Here is a 24051-nt window from a genome sequence, read left to right as displayed (position 1 = left end):
AGCATCACGGGGATTACATTTGGAAATGTTATGCTGAAGCTGGGGAATGTGTTCCCAGATTGCTTCAGAGGATCTGTCTGGCCACACAGTACTGGCTCCTCCTCATTCCCCGGGGAGGCAAAAATCACACTCAAAAATACCTTCACCACTTAGCCAGTATCAGGAGCCCTTGCCAGCATCTCTGTTTGCCTGTGTCACCATGCAGGAATGGGGGATGGGAATCAGTACAAGGGTCAACAGAAGTGCTTTTAAAATACAATTTATGATATCAAAAAAACCTAAGATCTGCAGCACTGCTCAATAAAAACAGCATAGCCCTAAAGACACCTCCATCAGCCTCCTACAGACTTCCTTTGCTTAAAGGAAGTTTCTAGTGGCATAAAGCTGTCCCCACGGCCCTTATTTTGCTCCTCCCTTAGTGTCCCTTAGCTGCAGAAACAATCTTATCCTAATTTAGATACAATCTAGCCACGGAATCAAGAGGATGGAACTGAACCGAGTCAGTCAGGATCTGGACATGAGCGCAGAGTTCCTCAGAAGAACTACTGGAGCTTTGTAGGAAGTCTGAACTGCAAGAAATTTTACAGCCACTTTTGCCGCTGTTCATTTATAAATACAGTGACCTCATATGAAGCAAGTCAGGGTAAAAGCAGAGATACTCACTGCTGCAGCGAGACTCCAAACTGCTGGTTTGGCAGCGGTGGGCGTGGGGGTGTTGGCTTCTGGGGCACTTGTGAAGGTTTCTGCAGGGATCTCAGATATTCATCGTATCTGTGGCAAAACGCAGACTAGTAAAAAGCCACTCCACCTCCCAGAAAGAGCATGAACCCAGCATGGACCCACTGCACACTCAGTGGTAACAGCTCTAGCCTAGCGTGGTTGATTCCACATATGCAAAAACAGAACAGTCAGCTCTGGAGCACAGGGTCAACGAGAACAAAACATCTGGTTGCCAGAAGAAAGCAGGGAGAAAGGAATATCTGCCTGGAATCAGGAGCTGGGGTAGCTGAGGATGACGGACAGCATGGGCAGGAGGCCAGGACAGCACTACTTGTGATGAGACAGTTGCATGTGTGTGTGAGGGACAGGGAATCAGTCTGGTAGGACTGAGATTGTGGCAACTTTGGGAAGCCCCGAAGAGAAGCTGAACTGTGCAGAGTGAGCAAAGCAGGCGCCCAGACGCAGCAGATGCACAGCACGAGCTCCAGATCAGCGTTATAGTCAGCAGCTTGTAGAAAGCCCTGGAGGGGTGTGTGGGAGAGGCAGGATTGATGCTCCACTGGGGAAGGATTTTTAACTCAAGGACAGAACTGGGCACCAGGGTCAACAATTCACAGAAAGGAGCATGGACAGAAACAACAGTCTTTAAGGCAATTTGTCACCACTCCCTCCAAAACCACTTCTTGAGCGGAACAATCTCTTCCTCCCCTTGCCATTCCCCCAGAAAAGACCCCTGTCACAGATCCCTAAGCGAGAGGGAGACAGGCAGCATTCTCACTTCAGCACTTGTCTTGGGATCCCCAACTGTTCCAGCTTCACATACTCCTCCAGCTCACTAAGGAAGTTCACATAAAAAATCTTTTGTCCAAACTTAAAGCTGAAAAACAAGAGAAAAGTAGGTATGTAAGGAATCAGGAAATCCAGTATCAGAACAGACTTCTTACAGGCAAGGAGAGCAGGGGTCTGCAAGAGACATCAATGGGCAAAGGGGCAGGTATGGCTGAGCAGCGGAGATATTGCCCACATAGCTCTCCAACTCCGTATATTTTACCAGGAGATGCCAAGACTTTCCAAGTCACATTAGAAGCCCTAGCAGCAGGCTCCCTAAAACACTGGATTTCTCCTTCCTAAGTTCAGCAGTAGGCTGGAGAAAATTTTACTTTCAATTATTTTACAGAGTTAGGATTTCAGCATCAACACAATAAAGTAAATACCATTTGGACTGATGCTCTCACTTCCTTGTTCATTATTAGCAGAGCCTGCAACACTTTACTTCTACTTGGCTGGGTAGAAAGGGCAGCACAAAGCTGCAAACTCTGCAGGTTCCCAAAGCAGTGCTTCTTGTGTCTGAATATTTCTGAGCTAAGAAACAGGAGGAGATGGCATAGGGTGAGAGACTCCAAGGTAGGCTTGGCAGCCTGGGCTCATATTGTGCACCACTGAGAATGCCTCATTATTCCCCTGCAGTGTGAGGATGTGGGTGACCCTGCTATAGCTCTTCCTACCTGATCAGAGGCTTGAAGAGGATCAGCAGGGTCTTGATGAATATGGTTGGGTGCACAATATACAAAGCTTTGATGTTCTTCTTGTACCTGCCAAGAGAAGCTAAGTAAGGATGAGCTGCACTTTAAGCAGAGGAATCAACGTTTCCACAAGATTGAGGCACCCTGGGTGCTCCATTCCTTTTGCACTGAGCGTCACCACTCCCCAGCACCCACAGCCTCTGCTCTGCTGTGCTTCACTGCTGTGTCAGGCCCCTCAGCAGCCTAAGGGCATGCTTTACTGGATTCCAAAATTCACAGATAAGCAGTGAACAGCCTTACCAGGAAGCAACAATTATACCACAGGGCTGACACGCTTGCACTGAGTCCTGGTTTTGCTGCTTGCGTGTTGGCCTAAAGGACGTAACTACAGAAAGAGTTGTTTATCCCATTATTCAGCCTGTATTAAACAACAACCCATCTCCATAAGCAGCAGAAATAAGTGACAGTAAATTACAATCACCAAGCTACATGGAGGCCATGGGGAAGATCATCTACATTAGGCTACAGAACAGCATGTTATATCCTTGCTTGCTGCAGTCTTACTCACTTGCGATCAAATTCCCTGTAGGCATCCCGCAGCCAGCTCAGGGATGGCTTGTTCTCACTGGTCAGGCCATGGTGCAGGTACACCAGTGTGTAATCACTCTCCACATACTGGTCCAGTGTGAATTTCAGGTACCTGAGAAGAGACAACTGCTGATCTCACTTCCTTCTCTTCTTCCTCCCTTTGGGACTCAGTTTTATGTGCCACAACAGAGGATTTGCATCCCCAGCAATGGAGGTAAGCACTTTGGGAGGTCATGTCCAACTAAAGACGCTACTGCAGATAGATCTGGCCCCAAGAATTCAGCACCTGGGAATTATATCAGACTTAAGAAGTTAACAGCAGCCTCGTAAGACACTACTCACCCCAGCAGTTTCACGTGATCAAGTTGATGACTTGGGGGCATCCGGCAGGCACTGAACAAAATTACTTTCCTTCCATATTTGTCATCACCTGCAGATGAAATGCAGAGATTACAGGGAGTTTAAGGACTACATTGTGGTCTTGGCAGCAAGGGGTAAACAGGAAATGGGAAACCACCATAACAAGGCAGAAGTCTGGATCGCCATAGCTGCCAGCAAAGCTAAACTTGATTTTCAGCAGAGTTACCGCAGCCTAGTATGAAAGCAGGAACCTGAACACCAAGGGCCTGGCACGTAAACGATGCAAACGGAGAAAAAAGTCCATGCTCCAGCCCTGAAAGAAGGAGGATGGAGGCCTCAAGTACCGAGCAGAGTGTTCAGAGCATTAATCCTGCAACACTGCCCCTGGGCACTGCTCCTGATGCACGTGTGCCCAGGGAGGCACAGGGAAAACTGTCCCTCACAGGCACAATAACCACTCCTTCCATCCTACACATGTTCCCAGGCTAATTGCTTGTGGTCTGGTACATTTGCTTCTTGTTTCACCTGAAGCTTAGTCCCGCACACATGACAAAGCCATTTCATACCCTGGAAACCAAGAAATTCCTAAAAACAGGGCAGTCCTGGCCACATGCCAGAGATGAAAAGCAAGCACCATCATGAGCCTTTTCTACAGGCGGACCAAGTAGGGCTGCTGGATTCTCCAAGGGGATTGCAGAACAAGCTGTTCACTGCTTCCATCTAGGAGATATTTCTCCAACCTGAGCTGCAAAGTACAGCACAACAAGGCATTCTATGTAAAAACCCACCAGAAAACAGTCCACATCACACTGGAGCCAAATAACCCACAAAAGCACCCTCATCTCGGGGAGGACACTCCCAGTCACCACTTGAGGCTTCAGACACAAGAAGCCAAGTTTTCCCCAAAGCAAGTCTTCATACATCAGTGGGACTTCTGCCAGCAGAGATCTCAGTCCCATGAACAAAACCTGATCAGATGGCCATGGACAAGCTTAGCAGACTTGCTAGGGGAACTGAGAGATTTAGATAAGTAAGAAGCAGGTCACAAATCTTTTGGACATACAGAATTTGACAGAAAATCTGGTTCTCTCCCAGACACAACAGTCAATCCATTTCCATAAGGATGACTCGCTTTTTAGCCCCAGTGGAGATGAAATGGTTCCTTTAGTGTGAAGGGTTAAAGTCTTCCCATCTTTCTTGCTACTCGCCCTGCTCCAAGAGATATGTTTTCTTGCCAAGCAGAAGGAGCATGGAGCAGTGGAAGAAGCTACTGAGGTTATACTCAACACCACCCTCCTTCCTTCCCTACAGCACAACCATCTCATACAGACTGCAGCACAGAAAAGCAGTGACGATCACTACCTATGCAGGACAATATAAATACATATGCATACGCCCTGCAATACATCATTCCTCTTGAAACATATCCTTTTCCCCACACTGATTTACAATATCCGGGGCATGCAGCCGTTTTCTCACCTTGGCATGGGCTCTGGCCCTCAGCTACCACCTGGTTACACTTGACATGCAGCAACTGAGATCTCCAACTGAACTCCGGAACAGCAAACCTGAGGTTTCTGGGAACACTGCCTGTTAGTAACAGATGACCACTTGGTGCTGCAAATGGCAGCCAGAGAACTCACATGCACCAGCCATGACCTTAAGATGCCGCTAACCCTCTTTTACACCCCATCCTGGCCAGAAGAACAGATTCTTTTACTACTTGTTCACTTATATTTTTCTCTTGCAAGTCCGATTTCGAAGTCACTCACCAGACAACACAAGAGACAGAATTTACAGATGCACACAAGCCAAAACCTCTACGAAAGCTAGGGACACTGAGGCAGCACTAGGCACAGACCAGGAAAGGGGCAGCATAGGCCATCACACTGACATACACATGCGGAGGTAAGGGGCAATTAGGGAGGACCATGACCCAGAATGCAGGACTAGGAGAGAGTGATGCAAGGCTTATCTGGAACAACCAGATACAGTCACAGCCAGGCCACAAGACCAACATCACATTGCATATCCCACGGTAGCCCACTCTCTGCCTAGCTCAGAGTTTCTTGGTAGCTTGCTATGAGCTTTAGGGCTGGGTCTAATGCACGTAAGTTGTCTATAAAACAAAGATGCAGGCTATAAAGTCCTGGGCAGGGAATATGGCATATTGTGACTCTTCCCAGTGGTCTTGAGCCACTCATATGTCTTCATCTGAAGACGAAGGTCTTGCTGCACAGATCAGCAAAAAGATAGTAGCATCTGAAAATCTGTTGAGTTTTGTAGTGATGAAAGAGAATGGTCAGAAAGACTACAGATCTTTGCAGATCATAGCTGTGTGCTAAAGTCAGGACAGGTGCTATCTTCAGGTAACTAGGAGGCTGCATTTCATACCAGAGCGGATGGTCTGAGGGCCAGAAGATGACTGCCAGCTTGATCAGGACAGGCCTTGGTTTGTAAATAACTGCAGTACAGCACCATGTTCATGTGATGTTGTAGGTGGCCACACACTCAGCTCAGACTCCTGGGTGCTGATTTCGAGACGTGATAAGTCACAAGTCAGGAACCACATAGCTTAAACACCTTCCTCTGGAATGACATGAAAGCCTATGGCAGGGCCTATGCAAAGTATAGAACTTCATCCTTATATAGTCTTGGTGAAAAGGTCTGGGATCGCTGGTAAAGAAAAAACGGACAATCCACAATTATGGCAAAGGGGAGATGGCATGTTTCCCCTTCACAATTTCAAAGGCCAAGTACCCCTAAAGATAATCTATAGTCTCCTGGATGATTGAAAACTGAATGGTCTATTTTGCCTTCCAAATCAGAATTAATTTATGCATGAGACCTACACAGGAACCAGCACGCTCATTACTGAGGTCTGGGTTTCACTCTAGTTTCATCACACTGAGCTCAGCCTGTCAACACAGACACTTTCAAAACAACCATCTGCCAATCTTGTTTCCACCTATCTACACCCATCTACATCAGTCTGGTTCCTCCAGACATGACAAAATTCAAAATTCATCATCAAAGCTGAAAATCAGTTGTACCAATTTATAAACAAAATCCAAAAGCCCATTCCATGCATTCTTGGCTGTCAGAGGAAACTGCCCACAGGTGGCCTCTCTGCCTCCAACCCAACAGATCCTTATCGTGTTTGATCTTTCCCAGATGCTCCATCCCTTGTTCTGTTTGCTTTCCTGTTTGCAATATTAATCTTATGTATCTAGGCTTTCACCCTTCGTTTGCAATTGCAAATAGCTGAAGTTTCCATTAACAGAACTAGAGACCATGAAGTAATCACTCAGCTTCTGAGGCCGTCTCCTACCTCTCCCAGATGAGGAATCCTCAATAGGTAACAACAAACTAACAAAGCAGCAATTAGATACCACCAGTACTCACAGAGCACCCCAACAATGCACACACCTTTGTGAGTAAGTTCGTACGTTAAAACTATTTTCAATCTACACTGGAATTAAACGACCCCCTTACAGGATGTAATTCAGATACCTTTTTTTTTAACAACAAAGAACAAGACAGTAGCCAATATGCAAAGCCCCTCCAGTCAAGACAGCTGCTCATGTAAAGAGATATTAACTTGTAGCACTGATGGACATGCTAATTCTCCTGAGCATTGTTATGGTGCTTTTAAGGGCCAAACTCAGTTTCTCCTCTCACCCAAAGTACAGCGTTTCCAATGCCCTTCTGAGAAATGGGGCAAGGAACATCATTGCTGTGGTTTGAAGCCATCAGTGCAGGACCATACTTCTAAAAGGGCTGAAGTTCAAATACTGAGGCTAATGTTTCAGATGGCATCCTGCAGCAATACAGATGTATCAGAGCAGAAATTCATATCAAGGCAGCAGTACTGTCCTGAGACAGGACTCTTTTAAATGAATCTGTACAGCCAACACGGAAAATACATAGCTGACATGCAAATCCTGCTATGTATTTCTGGGTATTTCTCCTGAAATATATCCATTAGCCACGATTATGCCACAATTGGAGGCTGTCACACTACTCACTGGCAGCATAACTGCAGTCCAGGGACCCTGCGCATTCCTACCTTCATCGGGTACCCTCAGCTGAAGGCCCACCTCGATCAAAGATTCAAATGGGAATATCCTGGTACTTTGATACTGAGAGAATGCAGATGGATAAAACTTGCCACCAAAAGCTAGTGCTACTGGTAAAACAGCAAAGGTAATGAATTGAGGGTCAAGGAGAGGACACGACTACATAATTCTGGAACATTACTAGACAAGTTTAACAAAGCTTAGTATGTTTATCAGAGCCACTGTCAGTAAAAAATTTCTCTAATATAATTCAGGTTCCTGCCAAGCTTATGACACAGCTGGGCAGTGTTTAAGTATAGTAGATTTTAGTGACCTGTTGAATTCCAAAGTGGATTTAGCCCCTCAGGAAAAGAAGGTAAGGAGCTCAAAGTAGAAGTATTTTAACACATGACACCTTCCACCTAGATATTCCTAATATTCAAACACAACCAGAATCTTAAAGCCTTACCAAGTGACTACAGCTCTAACTGATACCAAGTATACTAGAGGGTCAGATTAAAGAATGCAAAATGGGAGGATGCCTGAGAGCATGGGAAATGGGGCAGAAGAGGCCACATGATGAGGATCAGCATTTCCATGGACTGTGCAAAGGCCTTGGCCTGCTGTTCAGAAACAGCAGAAAGAATTTCACACCAAAAAGAAGTTTTCATCTACACTGAGAAGTGAAAGCACCAGCAGCCAAACTCTTAAGGCCTGGGACTGAAGTCCAGAGAGTATTAACAAATGCTCAGCAAGCACAGAGCAGTCTACCACAGCTTCAGGCTAGAATGAGGAACAAGTCACCAAAACACATCATTTCTGCAGCCAAATGGAGAAGAAACAGCTAACAGTTGCTGCCAGCTGGAGAATCCAGTTGAAGCCCCAGCTGCATAGCACGTGAGCGCAGCAGCAGATCACATGAAGGAATAGGAAGCAATCCTAGGATGAACTTCCAAAGTACGTATGACGATAAGGTAAATCTGAGTTTGGACTGAACTGGTCCAAGCAGGCCACCACCATGACAGAAGAGGAATGGGATTTACACTGAGACCCAAGAGCCCCAAAGTGTCCAGAGTAAAGCCCAGATGCCAGATTTGGCCCAGATGATTCTACTGTGCCCGAGACAGAGGTGCAGCCCTCAGATGACAGTGTTGTGCAGCCTTTGGACTCCTGAGAAGTTGCCAGTGCAGCCTAAGGCTGAGCAAAGTTTGGGCTCCCCTGAGACAGTCCAGCTACAGGCCACAGTCATGCTAAAGGAATACCATGATCTACAGTACCAAATGTTAGTGCCACGAAAAGTCTACCTACCTGGTTGGGCCCCATCAAGTGCACCCTGGTCTGGAGGAACAGAAACAAAGTTAACAGCAAGCCAGTCTTTGGACCCTTTCCCAGAAAGTAATATTGAGCATGAAGTCTCAGAGTCTAGCCAGACTGCCACTGGGATGCAGTTAGTTCCTGTCTTGCAGCAGTTCAGCTCCTTCTATTTCATCTTTCCCCCATGCCCCTCTCCAAAGCAACTTTATCTAACAATTAGAGGCAGTAAAGCAACCCCTGACTCCCGAGTCTCTTCCTTGAATTTGCAACTAATTCTGTACAATCAGTCAAATTTCTGGCCTTTACTGTAACACTTCCCCTACCAGCAAAATGGCAACTGCCATATTGCCACTTTTAAAAGGGTTAAATGCAATTAATTCTGAACGTCCAAGCCTTCTGAAAAACTTCAGAAGTGTAGAGAGAACAGGATCATACTGTATGAATAACATATCCAACAGATTGTTTTGCAATAAGCTATAGTTCACTAATAAGCTGAAGGTGGGGACAACTTAGATCTTCAACACACCCATAAAAAATCAAATTGCCAATTAGAAAAAAGAGAAAAAGGTTTCTCTGAGCAGGGAGGAGTTTACAAAGGCTTTTATTGCCATGCCCAGCCCCTTTCCATCACTCTTACGCTCAACAGACCCACATGGGCCTATCAAGATGGGAACCTGAGTGGAGCAGGGCTCTAGAAAGAAACCCTCCATCCCCTTGGTCTCCCTTAGAAACTTAGAATCCCTTAAAAACTCTCTATTCCCTTGATCTCACATGTCAAAACATGGTGCACAAGCTAGGCTTGCTTTGGATAGGCCCAGTTCTACAGAAGCAACTCATCATTCTGCATCATACAAACACTCTTAAAAAAAAGTCAAAGCCAGAAACTACATCTAAAAGCAGCAGAAAAGCAGGCACACTGTATTGATGGAGCCAATAATAATGGACTATACTGGAAGGCCCAGAGGCCTTTGCCAAGCCCGTTAACCACGAAAGGCACACTGCAACATACTTTCAACGCAAGTTTTGTCCATAACTTCTACCTCTGCCTGCTTAGTGAAACTGGTGCTCCAAGATTGATTTTACCTCCCCATGTCAATCACCGACAGCAAACAGCACTAGTTACAACTGTGGCACCTGCAGCCGACAGCCAGCCACATCGCTTTTCACGTAGGTTTGGTACCAGATTCACCACTGAAAAAAGGTTCACTGTTAAAACTGCAGTTTCGGTCTAGAAACACACGGTCTAGAAACACACGGTCTAGAAACACACGGTCTAGAAACACCCCTGGCTCTCCACCTTGCCTTCCCACTTCAGTCATGGGTCTTGCACACACTAGCATCACACCTTCTCTGCGAGGGCAGCCTTGCAGACTGCCAGTTAATGATGCAAGGCAGTAGCTTTCCCACAAAAACAAGCAGAAACATGCTCTGAGTTTCAGCAAAGCTTTGAAGTCACTGGGCAGGGCCTGCATAGCTGAAGTAAATAGCAATGGCTGCTCTCCTGACAACTGTTTCACCAACTTATAGCCTCCACAGTGGTGGAAAATGCATATGCCAATCATATGTTAAGACCCAGTTTTCTTATCCCAAAAGGAAAAAAGCCAGTTATTGTGTAAAATGGGAACGCTGATGTACCTCATAGCTATAACGCTTGCATATTGACCACAAAGGCGAGACTAGTATTTCAGGCTGGGCAGAAGAAAGAAGAAACACATTGACAGAGAGCTGCCAAGAGCCCTGCTCTTCTTGCACAGCCCAAGGTTTCCAGTAGGCATTGCCATCTCCAGAGACCTCCTTCAGACTGTTATTAACTATCTGCCATCTTCTTGCAATTTAGCCTCTGCTGAAGTTCAAGGCCAAGATTATGTCACCCTAGTCTGCCTCGACTCCAAAGGAAATGAAAGCAGCACCTTTCCCCTATAAGAATTAGCAGAAGAATATAGAAGCTCTTAAACGTAACAGAAATTTGGGATAGTTCCTCAATAGCATTCAACCAGAAACCTGCATTTCTGCTGAATGCTGTGTGATATGTGGCAAGGAAAAAAACATACACTTTGCAGAAGTGGTTTGTGCAGTGAAATCAAGTGGCCTCTGCTCCAACTTTTAGCCACATGTAAAGATGAATTTCTCTGCTATGAAGCTCACAAAAAGAGGAACTCAGAGTGAAGAAGAGCACAACCACACAGAGACCTCTCCAGAGCCTGTGTAAAATGCTCCAGAAACACACACCTTAAGGCAGGTCTGAAAGGACAGGCAGAGTATCATCTCTCTCCTTCAGAAAAACATTGAATCCCAGAACCAAAAGAAGGTTTCCCAAAACTAAAATATGCTGCTCCATAACAATGCCCGTGGCACTCCGCAGAACCATGGTCTGGATGCCTTTTGCTGTGACACACCACCACTAGGGACAGCAACGACATGCCTGCTCCTTCCCTGTGGACAGCAGCTTCCAGGAAGATCCCAGTCCCCAGAAGAGGCAGGAGCACAGGGCACAAAGGACATTCTCCATGAAACTGCTGCGCTATTTTTAAGTGGAAAAACAAACGCAAAACCCTGATTTTTTTCTAGAAAGTTTTGAAAAATGTTTTTCAATATTATTTTCTCTCTTTAGGCCAGGTAGCCACAATATTCAAATCCAGCGTGCTTTGAACAGAATCAGAAATTAAGGTCGGCCAGAAAATGAGTGGGCTAACTTTTTGTCATAAAAACTGGGCTTTTAATAAGTAATTAACACCATGCACCCATCCTGTAAGAAGCAATTATTTTTCTGACCACACAGGATATCTGTGGGATCATGGAGTTCAGCCTGAGGATGGGAACCAGTCTTCTGCTCTTCTCTCAAAATAGCATCATCATCCCAGAATACATTTCAGGGAAGGCAGGAACAGAGTTAGCCATATGTGTTCTGCTCTGAAGTGCAGTACAGGGAAGTACACAGAAGAAAAAGCTGATAAATCAGCAGAATGGATAAAACTACCCTTCACGTGCTGCATTTGCTAATATTTACAAGAGAACCAGGGTGGAGCTATTTTTTCAGGCTCAGCATGGCGAGCGTTCATTGCACCTGAAGGTGCTGACAAGCACAACTTCTCAGTAGAGCTAGATCCCAACAGTTTCATATTAATCCTCCAGTGAGATTTCGATTTTCCTGGCTACTTCTAATAGGATTTTTCCAGATTTTCCCCAGATTGTTTGCCTCTAACAACAGCCCAGAGAACATTACCTTGTCTGATTCTCCAAACAGTTAACGTTATTAATTATTGACCAAGAAAACTGAACAAACAGCTTCACCCCAGAGCCCAGATTACAGCTCAGGCCCCTCTGATCAACTTCATAAATCCCACTTCCAGGAGGTGAGACACCAGAGTCTCAAAACTATGGGGCAGCAAATCCACTACCTGGAGCTGTGCTACTAGCTCTTCCAAGGCTAAGAAGGGCATCGCACCATGTTCTGCATGTGGGACCATCACAGGCTTTCAGATAAACCAGCTAATGTGAAAACTGGCCAGGAGCGACCAACAACAGAAGCTTCTCTGAGCTGTTTCTGCACTATACAGGGACGTGACAGGGACAGAAAGGTCACTAGAAACACAAATTTAAACTACGACGGGGAACAGATGTCTTTCAGAATACAGGCACACCTCCAGGTCAGCCATCCTACTACCCCAAAATCCTTTCAGAAAGTTAGATAATTCTTCATTAGCTATCCTGACAACGTGTGAAATGGCTGCGTTCCAATAGCTGCTGAGACACGCCTCCACTGGAGCAATACTTTAGTCATAGAGCTTGGAGGGGGAAAAAAGTTACCTCCGAGCAGAAATCCCGCAGGAAGACCGGTGCTTAAACATCAGAAGGCAGCACACAAAGTATATCCTTGGTTTGGGCTGACATTCCAGTCTTATCAACGTCTCTGATCTAAACTCTCCACTAAGCACTTTGTCTGAAGTGAACAACAGTATCATTTAACTCACCGGCTCCCAGAGGCCAGAAACACCAGTTACCTGTGCCATTTGCATTCCAGACATTCCAGCTATTATCACTGAAATGGTGGAGTCCACACAACTGTCCCTTCCCCATTTCAGCAGTAGGGAGGACCAGGGTGCAGATCTCTATAAGCTCCAGTCCTAAAGCTCCAGCCCCGTGGAAAAGGAGGTCAGTAACACATTTGCAAATGAAAGCACTTGTGGCAGATCTACAAGACATAATGGCCCAAATGCTGAAGACCTGGCCTGTCAACCTGAGCCGCCAGGCTCACCCAAGAGACAAAGGACAACAAAGTTTTGAGTTTGCCATTATCATTTTGTTCCCCAAAAGATGTAATGTGAGAGGTCAGGAGAAAGAAAGTTCATTCTAGAAGACAGCCCAGAAAAGACAACTCTTACCAAGGTAAGTGCCTGAGAATCTTCCCTCTGCGGTCAAACCCTGATGCAGAACAACCCTGAATCAGGAGGACTCCAGCTTGTGCCTCTGCTTCACTGCAAATTCACATGTGGGGCAGGGACCAAGGCAGAGATAAACGGCAATAGGAGGGGTAGCTACAGATAATCAAGGAGGAAGTGTGAATCGAGTCACAACAAGTTGAAGAGGCACTTTTTTTTTTCAACAAGGAATGCAAAACAAACTGCGATTACCTTTCCCTCAGATTTACCACAGCAAACTAAAAACTACTCCCAAAACTCTTTCCTGTGGAGGTCCCATCATTAAATCACTGAAGGCTACTGTAATTTAAATCATATGGATAAGATGACCACACAGAAAAATCCAAATCCTTGTGACCCTGAATGATCAGGCCTTTCCCTGCAGTGGGCCATGGGCCTATTCCAGATTTCTGTAAATGCTTTTTCTGGACAGGATGGCAAGCTCTGGCCGTTCGGATACAAGAGAGCTGCCAGACCTACTGTGGATTATTTAGCCAGCTGAGGACCTTCCAGCTGTACTGCATAGCTAGGTAGTTTCTGTGGCATTATCACACAAAAACCACATCTTGTGCTCAACATATAGGGAAGGATCAAATCTGAAACTATTCAGCAAAAGCAACCAAGTCCTGCTAACAATATAATCAAGACAGTAAGAGCCAAGAAGGAATGCAAGTGTAACCAAGGTCAACAGAAAATTACACGTTGCAAATGTTCAAGAAGTTTGATGCTCCTTCTCTTTATGATGCCAGCTGTCATTGCCATTTGGGCCTGGCATATAGCAGATACCCCCACAACCTTTAGAAAGACCCTTCCTCAGCCCAGCTGCAAAGACATCAAAGGGGAAAACAGAGAGAACACTACCTGCTACTTCCACAATGTGGTGCCTGGCGATATCATAGTAGGGATCATCCCACTGCAGATGAGTGACGGGCTCAGGGGAGCCTTTGGAGTCCTCTGCAGAACACATAAGGAACAAGCAATTAGAAGAAGGGATCTGGAGCACCTAGGCGAGGGGTACAACAGAGGTAGAGGGATGAGAAAAAATGGCTTTCCAACATGGGAGGGAGTAATATATGTGCCTGCCCACCTTGGAAACCCACCTTTGAAATTCTGAATGGGCAAGAGCAGCAATGACTTCAGAAGAGACCTGTCAATCCTATGAGGTCCATATAGTCCCTCAGACTGTACACCCCCTCAAAACCGACTGTTCAGATGCGTCACAAACATTCACAAAGACCAAAACCCAAGTGCCAAGGGCACCATCATGGCTTTTTAGAGGAGGAGGATCTTAACATGGTCCCTTGATGGACAGACATCCTATATGCCCTTGAGCTAGTTTCCCTGAACTCTCTGGGCAGCAGTCCACAGAGCACAGGATTTCAGAGCAACAACTCAGATGTCCAGCCCCACCTCCCAGATGGAAGTTCAAGACCCTTCCACTCAGGATGTCCAAACTATCCTGCAAGAGACCATTGCAGAGGACACTCAATGACTTACAGCATGTTTGTACTGTTAGCACCAAAGTGCAGCCAGCCACAGGACTGAGAAGAGTACATTTACATCATCTGGCTCTGAGCTTTTTAGTGCTGTTGAATGGCAGGGGTAATTCACTTGGGTGTGGTGCAAAATTAATATATCTATAAAGCTTTCAAATGGAGCTGGGGCTCTCTGTGTATGTAGATATGACCACAATGCTGCAGGAGTAACAATTCCTTTTTGTCCAAAACCCAGACCCCAAACAAGCAGGATATTTACCTGATTTGGGAAAAGCAGGGGCTTCATCTGCTGGCCAGCTCTTATCATCTATGGAGGCCAGTTTGAGCTGGCTGAGGGACTGGTTGGTATCATCCAAGTTCAGGTCATCCTGAAGCTCCGAGAGTGGGTCTGTAGCCATGATCCCCAGACACCACAGTTTATTTTGCAGCACCTAGAATGAGGACTGCAGAGATTGCTAGGTGAGACACAGAGACCACAAGTTTACCTCCCCATAAAGGCTCTTCCTCTTCTCACTAATTTTCCACAAATCCTCTCTTATCTTTACTTATCCAAAGATCATACTTCCCCTCCCCCTTAACACAGGCAGGAAATCCTCCTCCTCCTCCAAGCCAGGAGCACCGACATACGTCAGATTCTTTCATGCCAACCACTATCAAAAGGCCATCAGGAGCCCGTACCAACCCTCTTGGCGAGTCTCTTGACCACAGCTCTGTCAAGAGTAGCTTCTCCCCTGAAACAGGAGCAGCAGCAAGACACTGAGGAAGGCAACAGGCTACACCAGCCCCTGCCTGTTACACTCACTGTACCAGCTCTGAGCTCCCCCTCCCTCCAAAGGTCTGGCACAAAGTCCAGCTGTTTCCACAGTTGGCCCAGCACTGGAAGCTTTCCCAGGAATCACCCCCCCCTTCTTCCCATAAGGGAGGCCCAGAGCTCTCCACAACACTGAAGTAGGTACTTCAGCATGCTGGGATCTGAACACAGACGTGAACAGCTTCTTAAAACAGGGTTTCGTAGGCTGAGCTAGTAAGATAGGGAGGACAATACACATACAACCTTCATCCCTTTTCAGCATCACCCAGCAAATCCTTTTTCCTACATGACAGCAAGCAGCAAGGAATCATCTTTAACTTAAAGCCATATTGCTAGAATGAGTATTTTTCACCAAGCATGCCATAATACTCAGGAGACCAAGGAATTAAAAAGGTCCAAGAGACAGACAGCTCAGTGTGCTGTTGCTGCTTGCAAATATTTCTCACTCTCACCTGGCACAGAAGATATGTCAAACCCAGGACTGAGCTAGCATAGCACCTCCTAAGGGTGTCAGTTCTTAGGGATGACCCCCTAGGAAACAGCTGTTGTCCTCTAATGCCAACACTGGAAAGGACAAGTACGTTGCTCACACAGACCACATGGAAAAGAGGCAGCAAGCCAAGAGGAATTGTAGCAAAACAAAATGACACCCCACATCAGCAAGACTCTCTGTAATGATGTTTCTCAGACAGGCTTGTGCTTGTTTTGCATTATGAGGAGAGCAAAGGGTTCAAAGATGACCTGAGGAGGCACAATGCCTTTGTGTGGAAAGATTATATTCACAGTAAAGTTATTTCCATTAGTAGAATGGAGGGGGTAATGATGTTCTGCATCTTCTATCCCTAGAGCTTGAATGTGTATATTTATTCAGAGAAGATGATGAAACAGTTTCTCAGATGTGAGCACAGAGGTCAAAAACCGTGAGAGACTGAGCATCATGTCCACGGAGAGAAGGCATCATGTCCATCCTCAGGGCAACACTTGTGACCAACCTTGGGGATTCATTTTGAGAGTACAGGAAATTGGATAGTCTGTGTTTGTCCCCTCCCTCTGGATCACTCCCCGCTTATTACTTCCTGTCCGCTCTTATCTGCTACTCACCAGTGTGTGACCAGCTTTCACCTCTGTGGGGCTCTCAGAGGGCTGGGAGCTGTTGCTAAGCAAATGACATAAGTTTCCCAAAATATGAAAGAGCAAGACATATATGGGCAGTGGATCACCAAGACAGTACAGCAAACACACAGGGTCTGACCGCTGCAGCCAAGCAGACACCCAAGCAAAATTATTCCCTGCCCTCCAGTGAGGGCCGCCCGTGAGAGCTGTCTGACCCTCTCTGATCTTGAAGCGAGAAATCACGTTCCCTTGCACAGTGAGCTCACGCTGGAACCACACAGCAGTGGAGCCAAGGGACAAGGACTCCCCACTCCTAGCAGCTGATCTGATTTCTATGGTAACGCCAGGCATCAACTCCTATGAGTCAGTGTGCTTAAAGCACTCCCCACAACAGCCTAGCAGCCCCCCCAACCCAGCACCTCATGCTGAGGAAGCATCCACAGTCCCCCAGGGCAGCCCCCAGCATTCCCAGCTCCCAGGGACTTTCTAGTGGGGAAAGAGGACCTACAAACAACTGCTGCCATCCACTGAGATGCCTTTCATGGGAGATTCTTGGGGATGCCCAGTAGCAAGTGTCCCCAAAACAAGGTCCTGAAGCGCTTAGTGACCAAATCCAAACCTTTCCACGGAGCAGCGATGGTACTGCCACAGGGCCAGCAAGACACCAAGTGTCCTCGCTTGTCTCTACACAGATCACAACTTGACTTCACAGCCAACTTGCACCACTTGAGCAGAAGCAGAAGAGGCCGTTAATAGACAGCACTGGGGGATTTCCCCTTTTAGGCATAAAATTAATCCTAAAGTGGCACCATGTGGAAGAAGGAAGTCGTTAGTAGGATCCTTACAGTTCCACACTGGAAAGAGAGCCCTGTGGATAGTGCTCCTGCCAAAACCTTCCTTACCCCTTGGAAAGGCAGACCAGACTCCCCAGATACCTCTACGTGGTTTTCACAGGCAGGCAGCACCATTCCTTGGCTCTAGGTTAGTGCTCCATGGCAGAAATATTAATGGAAGGAGGACCCAGAGCAGAACACCTCTTAGATTTCAGGTCCTTCTTGTGAACCATACTGTAGCTCCCACAGAGCTCTGGAAGGCTTTTGCAGACTCTTCCCCAGCCCTTTCCCAACAGCGCAAAAGACACAGAGTCTCACATCGGGTAAACCTAGAACAGTTTAGAGCAATATAATCCTCTAAATGCCTGGGAACTAGCAACTGAGGAGGAGAGACCTGGAGTTAGGATGTAAGAAGCTGCTTGGGGATCTTAGCTTAAGGGTATGCATTTTACTTCCTGACAGTGCTGTTGCATGAGGTTTTTCCCTGTGTACTCAAAACTGACCCATAAGCAGGCTCTGTCATTGACCAGAAAGTCCATTCTGTATCGGTATAAGGGTGTAACAGTTGTCAAAAACAAGCATCTCACCAGACATAACACAGTTTAAGAACCCCACTTGTTTTAGATAAATGTCACAACAAGATGCAAGTGATACACCCTGTACAGAAAATCATCAGGTAAGAAAAATGACGTACCTAGATGTAAAAAGCCTAGTCAAACATTTAAAAACTAAAGAATTACAGGTTACATCAGAAGCATTTACTGAATGCCAGGCTCTAAAGAGCCAACTGTTTCCATTTTTCCAAGCATTTCAGTATGTTTTCTGCACCTACATTGGTTGACCTGAACACTTGCTATCTAATAAAAATTTACTTCCTTGATTACAGAGATACACGCTGTAGAACAGCCCAGTCTGCTGGAGGAGAGAAACCTCAGCGCTTTAAAATACAACTCGTACACAAGTTCTGAGCTGGAGGCTCTTTATGCAAGACCCCACCCGAATTTACCCAGAGAAGAGAGTTCACTTGTATCTATGAAGTTGTGATAGCTGCTGTTCACGCAGACTATTTTTTGCCCCAATCCCAGACTCACTACTTTTACATCATTTATTTCCGAGCTGCGCCTCCTTGGTAGTTTCCTTTCCTGTTTTTCTTCCAGATGTACTATAATTCAAAAGTAAATCTCCACATCAGAGTATGTCCATGCATGTATTACCACACCCTGGACCTGTACTTACACACAATAAAGAATTACAAAAGCCAAGTGGCCTCTTCTTCCCTGCCCGATTAACAAGCAATGCTCAGACCCAAAGGAATCCCAGTTCTGGGGTGATTGTGTTATTTTCCTGACTCTGCTGCCATCTGCACCTCCTCCCAGTTTCATTTCGTTTGCACAAGCATCTACTTTTCTGTACACATCACTCAAGTGACCCTGCACTTTGCTATCGTCTTAACATCAAGCACACTGCAAAAGAAAAGGAAGCAGTTACTCAGCAGCAGACCTTCAAAGCCCTCACTTACGTGAATGAGCCCCAGGACTGAGACTCACTGAGAGTCCAGCCCAAGACCTCCCTTGTGTCGAGACTGACAGCAGCGCCCAGAGCATCACGACCTGGTACTGCCCTGAAAGAATAGAAGGGTTGAGAGCCAGACCGGCTTTGTCTGGCACACTGTGACCAACTAACTCAGGGCAGACACACAACTACGTGGGGAAACTCTTTGGCCCTTCATTATCGTAACAGCTTTTTAAATGAGCAGCCTTCCTTCCCTGGTCACCTCAAACCTTTTGCTGAAGGCCGCCTCTGTTCCTGCTGGAAATCCCTCCCAGCTAGCAATGAGCCTCCTCTTGGCGGTTCCCTGCAGGGCCTGGGAGCAAAACGGCAGAGCTCAGCTTCCTCTCTCGGGAGCTCTGGCACAGAAGGGACTGCCCTCGGCGCCGTGCAGGATCCACTCAGCAGAAAACCCGGGGGCACGTACAGCCCTCCAGGGGCTGCACCCCTCCTCCCCACCACCCACCCGGTTCTCTCCCATTCCCTTTACGGGACAACCCAGAGCCAACTTCAAGATGCTAATTAGAAACTCAAATATTTGCTGTTTACACTGTTAAAAGAAACCCCCGAACTCCCACAGGACACGCCAGCCGCCTAACGGAGGGGCGGATATCAGCCCCTGCTGTCAGGGACGAACGGGGTGACAAGTTACCCCCGCCCCTACCCCAGCCCACGCCGCCCGGGACGGGACGAGAGGAGCCGAGCCGGCAAGGGCTCAGCCCGGCCCGGTGACCCGGCTCCACCGGTCGGATACACCGAAGAGACGACTGAAAACTCCGATCCCAGGAGCCAGGACTACAGCGCTCAACGCGGTGCTTTTACCGGGCGGGCTCTTCCCTCCCGCGGGGCGATCGGCAAGGACCCAGGCCCGACGTTTTCCCGCAGAAACAGCCGCCTCCCCCCACCCCGCCGGGGCTCGGCAACGCCCGGGGCGGGAGGTCGGGGCTCCAGGCCCAGGCCCAGGCCCAGGCTCCGGCCCGGCGCCGCGCCGCGCTCCTCGGGCAGCCATACCTGCCGCCGCCGCCGTCCGGCCCGTCCGCCGCCGTCCCGCCCGTCCGCCGAGCATCCGCCGCCCGCCGGAAGCGCGGCCCGTCACCGAGGGAACGCCGCCCCGCCCCGCCGCTGTCCGGCCGCGCCCGCCGCCCCCCTCACACTGTTCCGTCGGTATGGAGCGTCCCGGCCCCGACGCGTCCCGCCCGGGCGGCGGCGCGGCGGGTCCCTACGGGCCACCTGGTGTCGCCTGCCCGGTGCTGCGGAGCCTGCCGCCCGGGCCCGCGCTGGGGCCGGCGCTGTCCCGGGTGGGGAGCACGGGTGTGTGATGCGTGGGCAGGGCCCTGCCGGTCGGGGCGGTGCTGGGGCCGCCCGGCGGGGCCCGGGGTTGGAGGAGGCGAGTACTGGGGGTCCGGCAGGGCGGGTGGGCGGCCGTGCGTGCCGCCGGGGCCGGGGCCGGGGCCGTGCGCTTACGGCCTGGTGCAGCGGAGCCCGAAGGAGGTGGAGACCGACGTGGCGCTGGGCTGGCGGAGCGGGCGGCTGCGGGCGCGGCGGCCGGTTGCGGCGGGGCCGAGCTGCTCTGCTGGACCCAGGACACCCCCGCGGCGGCGGAGGGACGGCGGGCGGACGGACGGAGGCGAGAGGGTAGTTGGCGCCGCGGGGGTAGCCGGCGGCCGCGGCGGGGGACGGGGCCTCTCCCGGCGGAACGGCGGCGGAGCCCCTCGCAGGTGGGTGCCGTGACGGGGGCCCGGCCCGGCCTGGGGTGCACGAGCGACTTTGGCCTTAGAATCACAGAGTGGTTTGGGTCGGAAGGGACCTTTAAAGGCCATCTAGTCCCCTGTGAGCACGGACATCTTCCACTAGACCAGGTTGCTCAGAGCCCCGTCCAGCCTGACCTGGAATGTTTCCGGGGGGCGGACATCCACAACCCCTCTGGGCAACCTGTGCCAGCTCTTCACCGTCCTCATTGTAAAAAGTATCTTCCTTATGGCCAGTCTAAATCTACCCTTCTTTACTTTAAAACCATCACCCCTTGTCCTGTCACAGCAGGCCTTGCTAAAGAGATTGTCCCCACCCTTCCTATAGCCCCCCTTTACGTACAGAAAGGCTGCAATAAGGTCTCCCCGCAGCCTTCCCTTCCCCAGGCTGAACGACCCCAGCTCTCTCAGCCTGCCTTTGTAGGAGAGGTGCTCCAGCCCTCGGATCATTTTTGTGGCCTCCTCTGGACCTGCTCCAACAGGTCCATGTCCTTTTTGTGCTGAGGACCCCAGAGCTGGATGCAGCACTGCAGGTGGGGTCTCACCAGAGCAGAGCAGAGGGGCAGAATCACCTCCCTCAACCTGCTGGCCACACTGCTTTTGAATTACCTTCCCCCGAGGGAAGGGATTGTCCTGCTCTGCTTTGCATGTGTGCAGCATCACCTCGAGCACTGTGTGCAGTTTTGGGTGCCACAGTACATTAAGGATATAAAGCTACTAGAGAGTGTCCATAGGAGGACCAGGAAGCTGGTGAAGGGTTTAGAGGAGAAACTGTATGAGGAGTAGCTAAAGTCACTTGGTTTATTCAGCCTGGAGAAGAGGAGACCGAGGGGAGACCTCATTGCGGTCTACAGCTTCCTCACAAAGGGAAGGGAAGAAGCAGGCATTGATCTCTCTTGGCCACCAGTGAGGTCGGGACTGGCAGGAAGATGTGCCAGGGGAGGTTTAGGTTGGATATTAGGAAAAGGTTCTTCAACCAGAGGGTGGTGGAGCATTGGAACAGGCTCTCCAGGGAGGCCGTCACAGCACCAAGCCTGACAGTGTTCAAGAAGCACTTGGACAGCATCCTCAGAGATGTGAATTTTGGGGTAGTCCTGTGCAGGGCAGGAATTAGACTCAGTGATCCTTGTGGGTCCCCTTCCAACTCAGGACATTCTATGATTCATTCTGTGATTCCTGGGTCTTGGGTGCGGGTGACCCGGAGCCTTCAGCTGTCCCCACCATCTGGGCACAGCGTGTTGGCCCCACAGACCCTCTGAGATGGCCGTCCTTGGCCCTGTGTCACTCCTAAGAGCTACCAGCCAAGAAAGGAGGACACTACCCTGTTTTATGCCAGTCACGATGATATCTCCTAGAAATACTGACTGCAAAATATTAGAAATGCTGCACAGGTACCGTCTGTGGAGAGAAAACTGAAATTCTCCCCATCTTCCCTAGTTCAAAAGCCATAAAAGTAATCGTTTTCAAGCCCCATGATTACTGGATAGCAAAGTATCTGTCTCCAAGGTTCACATTCCTCTGATCCAGCAGCAATCGTGCCCTATAACAGCCACCAATGTTAATTCATCCACCCCACTTTTGTGTTTGTGCAGAGGATCCCGATGTCTCCAAGGTGGTAACTGATGAAGCCACAGTCCTTGATGTCCCTACTGAGGTTAGCAGGCCAGCTGCCAAACATTTCCACGGGCTGCAAGAAGAGGAAATCGCAACTTCCAGATGTGAGCCATGGCAAACCAAGGTGCTGAGGACTGAGAATCAGTGCCTTGAGACCATCTCAACCATTAAGGCCAATGGCAGGTACAAGGAAGAACTGGGTGAGGGTGTGGATCCCAGATCTCCAGCAGAAAACAGGGAGACGGGACATAAAGAGGCACGTCCAGGAGACCTGGATCTGCTGTCACCCTCAAGTGCAGTTCGACTCAGGGCTCACTTGGTTGGCAAGCCGCGCAAGGTGCGTGCTCTGGCCAGCCAGCTCTGGAAGTGCCTGTGGGACTGTAGCAGCAGGACAGCAGGGCAGGAATCCCAGCAGCTCTGTCCTTCTGAAGGAGAGAGTGTAGAGACTTGTGAGAAAGAGAGCAAATCTTGCAAAGACTCCAGGCTGGCATCCTCAGAGCATGGGGAAAAGGGCCCATTGGAGGGGCCTGAGGGGCAGGAGGAGTATACGGAGCTGGTGGAGGGTCATTCTGGCAGCCCAGGCAACCCACCAAAAGCTCCATCGCAGAAGGAGATGATCAAACTCAGTTACTGCTGCAGTGACTGTGTTAAAGCCTTCCTGCAGCTCTGCCACCTCAAGAAGCACTGCTTTGTCCACGCTGGCCACAAGCCCCTCTCTGGCTGCACATGGGAGAGAAGCCCTACAAGTGCCACTTCTGCAGTGATGCCTTCCCCAAGCTGCCAGAGCTGCGTCGCCATCTCATCTCCCACACGGGTGAGGCCCACCTGTGCGCAGTGTGCACTGCGGGACCCCCACACACTGCACACCCACAGGCGCTTGCACACAGGCGAGCGCCCTTTCTGCTGTGAGCAGCGTGGCAAGTCCTACACCCTGGCCACGAAGCTGCGGCGCCACCAGAAATCCCATTTGGCTGACAAGCCCTGCAAATGCGATCTCTGTGGCATGGGCTACACCCTTCCCCAGAGCCTTGCATGCCATGTGCTCACCCACAAGGCAGAAAAGGACCCTGAGGAACTCAACACTGCAGTGGCCTCCCTTGACATGGACCTACCTCAGGCAGCAAGAAAAAGGCCTCAGAGGAAGGACCACCAGGAGGAGGTTGCGACAGAGCCCACCTTGCTCATGGTGGAGGCGCCAGGACCAGCAAATGAGGCCAAGCTGCCGATCGCGGCTGGTGGTCACTGCATTGCTACTTACCTATCTGGAGGCAGCCCTCCAGATCCTGGGGCACACGGGAGGCCCACTGGGCGTTCGCCATCAGCAAAGGACATTGCTGAAATCACCATCTCCGAGCATGAGGACAAATGCATTATAGCACAGGACGAGGGCTCACCAAGGGATGTGGTTATCATCCAGGAGGGGGTGGGCTTTGGAGCAGTGGCAGAAGTGGTAGAGGTTGAGATTGGGACCTGACTATCCCAACCTGCCCTGGCTGATCTTATTAAAGTACTTATTAAAGTGAGGTAAAAAAAAAACCAATAAAAAACCCTAGCTCTCTTGTCTCTCTGTGGCAAGAAGGCCCCGTGGCTCAGCCCCAGGCAGAACTAGCAGTCTTGGAGGTAACTGCCTGTGCAGACCTGGCTCTTTTCGGTAGCTGCGCCTTGGAGCTATGAGCCCACGCATGCCACATGCTGGGCCTGGTGCCAGGAAGGCATTGGCTGTTGATGGGAATAGCTTCTTAGAGAAGATGCCCACAGCATTAATGAGCAGTGCTTCTGCTCTGCCTTCAGTACACTGTCAGTAGGTGACAGTGCACTGTGGGGAGGGCAGGAAAAGTCCCAAAGGAGCGGTTTTGAACAACACTTTCAAGTTTTTCTTTCTCTAATAAATTGTTGCTATTCAAGCA

General features: G+C 49.1%; 2 protein-coding genes across 6 annotated transcripts in view; one reads left to right on the top strand and one right to left on the bottom strand.

Annotated features, from left to right (window-relative positions):
* ARHGAP1 (Rho GTPase activating protein 1) overlaps positions 1-19909 on the bottom strand; it is a 26099-nt gene extending 6190 nt beyond the window's left edge. Inside the window, exons 1-8 of one of the 5 annotated variants that reach the window (XM_075105493.1) lie at positions 19820-19909; positions 14737-14924; positions 13843-13935; positions 3174-3261; positions 2812-2943; positions 2226-2312; positions 1499-1597; positions 664-771 (exon numbers count right to left, since the gene is read on the bottom strand). In XM_075105493.1, the coding sequence (XP_074961594.1) occupies positions 664-771; positions 1499-1597; positions 2226-2312; positions 2812-2943; positions 3174-3261; positions 13843-13935; positions 14737-14875 (746 nt within the window). In that variant the 5' untranslated portion in view covers positions 14876-14924; positions 19820-19909. Of the gene's footprint in view, positions 1-663; positions 772-1498; positions 1598-2225; positions 2313-2811; positions 2944-3173; positions 3262-13842; positions 13936-14736; positions 14925-15155; positions 15231-19604; positions 19628-19793 lie in introns of those variants that run through there. The other 4 variants (XM_075105497.1, XM_075105496.1, XM_075105494.1 and 1 more) reach the window with 4 other exon arrangements.
* ZNF408 (zinc finger protein 408) lies at positions 19868-24051 on the top strand. Its single transcript, XM_075105499.1, is given in 6 exon segments — positions 19868-20168; positions 20248-20422; positions 20424-20500; positions 22123-22850; positions 22853-22983; positions 22985-24051. Coding segments are annotated over 6 exon segments (1965 nt in total). The 5' UTR covers positions 19868-19948; the 3' UTR covers positions 23619-24051.

Source organism: Phalacrocorax aristotelis, chromosome 10 (assembly GCF_949628215.1).
Source record: "Phalacrocorax aristotelis chromosome 10, bGulAri2.1, whole genome shotgun sequence".
NCBI classification, from domain to species: Eukaryota; Metazoa; Chordata; class Aves; order Suliformes; family Phalacrocoracidae; genus Phalacrocorax; species Phalacrocorax aristotelis.
This window is presented reverse-complemented; position numbering and strand designations above follow the sequence as displayed.